Genomic DNA, 4903 nt, shown 5'->3' on the forward strand with positions numbered 1-4903 from the left:
CCATCTTCAACTCCTCATAAAACCCTGCCGCGAAGCACGGGCTCTTTGCTAGTAAGTTAGAAAAGCATATACATCCGTTTGCTCGATCTAATTAGCATCCATTTAGTTGAATCATGAAGGAGATCACGAGTATCAACCAGTCCATTCCAAATCCGACTGATTAGCAGGTCTCTAGCACACACACATAAATGTCAAATATAGCCAACAATGGTTAGAAGCTCTATATATCAATCATCAAAGAAAAGTCTCGAATGATCATGATGATGGAGAACAAACAAGTAAATGGCAAAACTTTTGTGCATCTCAAACGAATAATGTTCCGAAATTATGTTCGCATAAACAACTTTATTGTAGACAAACTCATTAACTCCTAAGCCAATTCTAATCACAACCACCTTATCTCGCACAATCATCTTCGTGTTTCTTGCGCCTATCTCAAGCATACGCTTGACTTCTTGTGCCAACACATTGATTTGCAAGACAAAATGGACTAAAACTATCTTAATATTATTTTTGCTCATGAGAAAATAGCATTAACAAAAGCCTCCGCCTCAAACGGTTGGAGATCTTCCACCCCTTCCCCGACACCTACAAACTTCACTGGAATCCCGAGCTCATCAACCACACTAACCTACAAACAAAACTCGTTATCAAAACATATGATTAAATCTAACAAAATTTATAAATATCAAAATTATACATGAATCCTAAATGGGGAAGAAAGCAGTCACATACCACACAACCGCCTCTTGCAGAGCCATCGAGTTTTGTCAAAATAAAACCAGTTATTCCCACAACCTGCCATATATTAACAAACTTTCTTTTAAAATATAGTGTAAAAGAATAAATTTAAAGGCTTTACCTCATTGAATTCCCTAGCTTGTGGGAGCATATTCAAACCCGTTGTTCCATCCAAAACGAGTAAAATTTCCTGTAAGATTGTGTGAAGTAACAGTTGAATACAAAACCTTGTGTAATATTATAGCATAAAATAGGGTCTTTATTGTAAATATTTTATATCCCTATACTGTTTATTTAGTTTGGTGAATACTACAGAGAAACCCGAATTTGGGATTCTAAAACTTTTAACATGTATGCTCAAATCATATCATATTCTTTTCGCGTGTGCTAATTAAATGAAGGGTATTTTAGACATAGTAAAGTTATGTGATCAAATGTTGCGATATTATAAAAAGAGCCATAGCACCATACGTTAGGGGCGCCATTAACAATTTTCGCAATGGCCTTTTTGCATGAAATCAATTCTTCCATCAAGCTATAATTAGTATGTAAACCTATATGACATAAAATAACAAAAAAAATGGTCAATGAAAGTCGATGTAAGTAATTTTGTTAACTCGTTCATGTCTTACGTCCAGAGGTGTCACATAACACGATATCAAAACCCTGTTCTTTCCCTTTCTTAACCGCTTGTGATAGAACTAATCAAAAAGCACTTCAAGATCACATGTTAGTAATAGTAACTGCCACAAAATAAAATTAACTATATTTTGTTTAATTGTCTACCTGCTGATGCTTTTGCCTTCTCTTTTTCAGCTGAAACGATCTCGCAGCCGGTTCTTTCGGCCCAAATTTCCAGTTGGTCACTCGCAGCTGCCCTAAATGTATCACCAGCCGCCAATAATATCTTACACATAATTTGAAAAAATAGTTTCATTAGTAGAGTAATCAAAAATATTTCACTGTATAGTACATTGATCACACAAATAATGTTTTCAAGAATTCACACTTCAAGTATGCGAAGACATAAAAGTATTAACAAATCATGAACTCACCTTAGCTCCCTCACTCTTCAACCGATAAGCGAGTTTCCCTGCGAATAAAACACCAGATACTCAGGGGTGTGCATGGGTCGGGTTTGTGCTCAAACCGAAAATTAAGTTTTGAGTTTTTGAGTTTTTCAGTTTTTGAAAACAGTTAGGCTTTGGTAATTTATCAACTTTCCCATTTATGCTTGAAATTTGTAGGCCGAGAAAAGAAAAAATTGGCCCAGAATAATAAAATTGGTCATAAAGCATTTTGTTAATTAATGATAAATTTGTTATTATAAATTTGGAATAAAATATTTGGGTTACACTATTTATCGAGTTCTCATAAATTACTTAGTGTTCAAAACTAAATATGAAGATCCATATACTCGGTTCTTACATCTAAAAGCAAAACCAAAACCAAACTGAAAAGTCGGTTCTTACGAACATGTAAAACCAAATTGTCCATTTTTTTAGTTTGGTTTTTTGGTTACGGATCAATGTTTTCAATTTCACGTTAAATATAAAAAAAATCAGTATATATCATAACATTTTATTATAAAAATAAAAATATATTCAAAAATGCCATTCATTTTCGTTGAGGAACTCACATTATGTTGAAATAATTTTCCTAACTGAATTTCTAAACAGGCATCAACTTCAGGTGTTCGGTTTGAATTTAGGTATTTGAACCAACTAACAGAATTCAAAATCTAGTTTATCCAAAATGAAATTTAATCACAAATATAATTTGGTTTCCAGCTGCAGGAAAATTCTACAAAATCTATGTTTTAACATAAAATATAAATGTAAAATTCATTAACATCATGCATACCAAGTGATGTAGTTTTTCCGCCTCCATTAACACCAACAATCATGATCACCGCGGGCTTCCTATAAAAACATCATTCATAATAAAATTCATTAACAAACTAAAAACATATAAACATAAAGACAAGTAAGAGTTTTAAGACCATGCATTTCACAAACCTGAATCCAAGTTTAAGCTCGGTTTTGGCACCTTTGTTCGTCAAAATATCCAATACGCTCTTCTTCAAAGCATCCTACAAAATATACCAATAAGAAACGGTTGAAAATTCATGGACCCTACACTCTAAACTGCATATATACATTCACAACACTTGCCTTTATTTCAGTTCCTGATTTGAGCTTTCCAGCATATATATCATCCCGCAAGCTTTCTACAATCTTTATTGTGATCTTTGGGCCAAAATCCGACACTAATAATGCCTAAAAACATAGAAAAATACTTTCTTTTTTTAGCACAAAACAAGATTCACATTTGTTTGTAAGCAGTTGGTGTTTTTGTAGTTAAGATCTGAAACAAATTTGCGAATATGGAACAGACTTAACTATTCCATCAAAGTATCTTAGATAATAGATAATCAGCTGATTAAAGTTAGGGATTTTTTATGTACTTTTACATTTATTTCAATAAATATTTTTTTTGTTGCAACGTTCAATCTGATCATTTGGACCCTAGACAATCTAAACCGAATACCACCGTACCGATTCTATCAGTTCAATATTGCAAATACTTCAAAATACCAAAACAAAATAGTACAGAATTCGAAAACATGAAAAACGAATACCCGTATCGGTACCAAAAAATTGCCTATCCCTAACTGAGCCAATCCGGTTCGAACCCATTTGTTTTCAGAAGCTGAAATACTGAGCTCGAGCTTGGCTCGTTTATTTTTTGAAAAACAACTTTTATATTTTATACCCATTGATAAATACAAAGTACAAAATTAATAAGTACAAAATTTATACTTTATGCGTATTAAATTTTGGAATATGTTATACATAGTTGTAAAAATCCCAACTACAACGCCGATTAATCCCCAGTCCCCACCCCACTGATTAATTGTGGGCTAGTTGGCCAGTTAATCGGTCAATGGTCAAATCGGGCCAAAAGCGGGATTAATCGGACTTAGTTCACGTTTTTTAGCGAGGTTATCCGGCAGCCAAAATTGCGGTTTCCATTGAGATTCTAGCCAAAATGTGTGCGAGTGTATATAAAACTGAAAATTACATGATGTTTATATATAAAACTGAAAATAACATGGAGAAAATTAATGTTTGCGTGGTTTTAGGGCAGACTAATCGCTAGTTTACACATATATTAAAGAGAAAATTTCTGTTTGCGTCCATGTGGTTTTAGGGCGGAGACACAATGAGTCCCTGAAAAAACTTTTGAACTGTTGAGTCTATATGATTTCAAAAACTAACAATTTGAGTCCCTATGGTTTCAGAAATAAACAACTTGAGTCCTGTGATTTCAGTAAAATGGAAGTTTACTTGAAAGTTAAGTAACACCAGTTAAAAAAAATTTTCAGAGACTCGTTGTGTCTCCGCCCTGAAACTAATTTTCTCTATATTTAATAAAACTAATCGGCCTTGGCTCGGGAGCGGGGTCGGGTCGTTTAGAGTATAAAGTATACAGGTTATCTCCGGAATTACCTCTTCGATTTGATCAAGAACCCGATCGGTGTCGGATAAGTTCCAGTAAAGAAGCAGCTCATCAATTACAGCCAAATTATCCCTGGTTTTGGAAAACCCACCAGAGAATATCTTCTCCACGTCTTTCTTCGCCTTCTCCTTGATTAGCCGTCCCAGTTTCGTGAAGAACCCGGTTTCGGAACCCGCAGCCGAGCATCTCAAGGTTGGTGAGTGGAGGCGGAGGAGGAGTGGTGGTGGAGTCAGGTGGGTGAACAAAGTGGTGGAACTCAAGTGGTGGTTTTGTGATGGTGTTGAGAACATGCTATGACAGACTACTGAATATGTCATTTGCTTGTTGGGAATGGAAGGATCGGAGGAGACGCTTGGTGATGAAGCTTAAAACATTATCTTTTATAAATTAAGTAATACTTTTTAATATAACTTATAACCATTCTAAGAACATATATTAAAAGTAAACATTTTTAATATTTCTTCTTCGAGTAAACTGTAAAATCGTCTATGAGGTTTGATCGATTATACGATTTTCGTTCAAATAGTTTGTTTTGTGCAACTGGCCCATCGAGGTTTCCTACTTCTTGTCAATTACGTCCAAATCGTGAATTTCGTTAACTGTTTAACGTTAAATGAAAGGTAGGCTTGTCTTTTTATAT

The 4903-nt window shown here is 34.4% G+C and overlaps 1 protein-coding gene across 1 annotated transcript; it reads right to left on the reverse strand.

Annotated features, from left to right (window-relative positions):
• Positions 1-492: 492 nt before the first annotated feature.
• On the reverse strand, positions 493-4580 carry LOC143565320 (cell division protein FtsY homolog, chloroplastic-like). Its single transcript, XM_077052318.1, has 11 exons — positions 4254-4580; positions 2916-3020; positions 2760-2833; positions 2605-2663; positions 1797-1834; positions 1528-1648; positions 1374-1442; positions 1213-1295; positions 863-931; positions 736-798; positions 493-631 (listed from the first exon to the last, which is right to left on the reverse strand). The coding sequence occupies exons 1-11, from the start codon at positions 4578-4580 to the stop codon at positions 518-520; spliced, it is 1122 nt and encodes a 373-aa protein (XP_076908433.1). The 3' UTR covers positions 493-517.
• Between the last annotated feature and the right edge of the window lie 323 nt (positions 4581-4903).

This window comes from Bidens hawaiensis, unplaced genomic scaffold (assembly GCF_021521415.1).
Source record: "Bidens hawaiensis isolate Kalapana, Puna unplaced genomic scaffold, B.hawaiensis_p1.1 tig00022317_1, whole genome shotgun sequence".
Taxonomy (NCBI): domain Eukaryota; kingdom Viridiplantae; phylum Streptophyta; class Magnoliopsida; order Asterales; family Asteraceae; genus Bidens; species Bidens hawaiensis.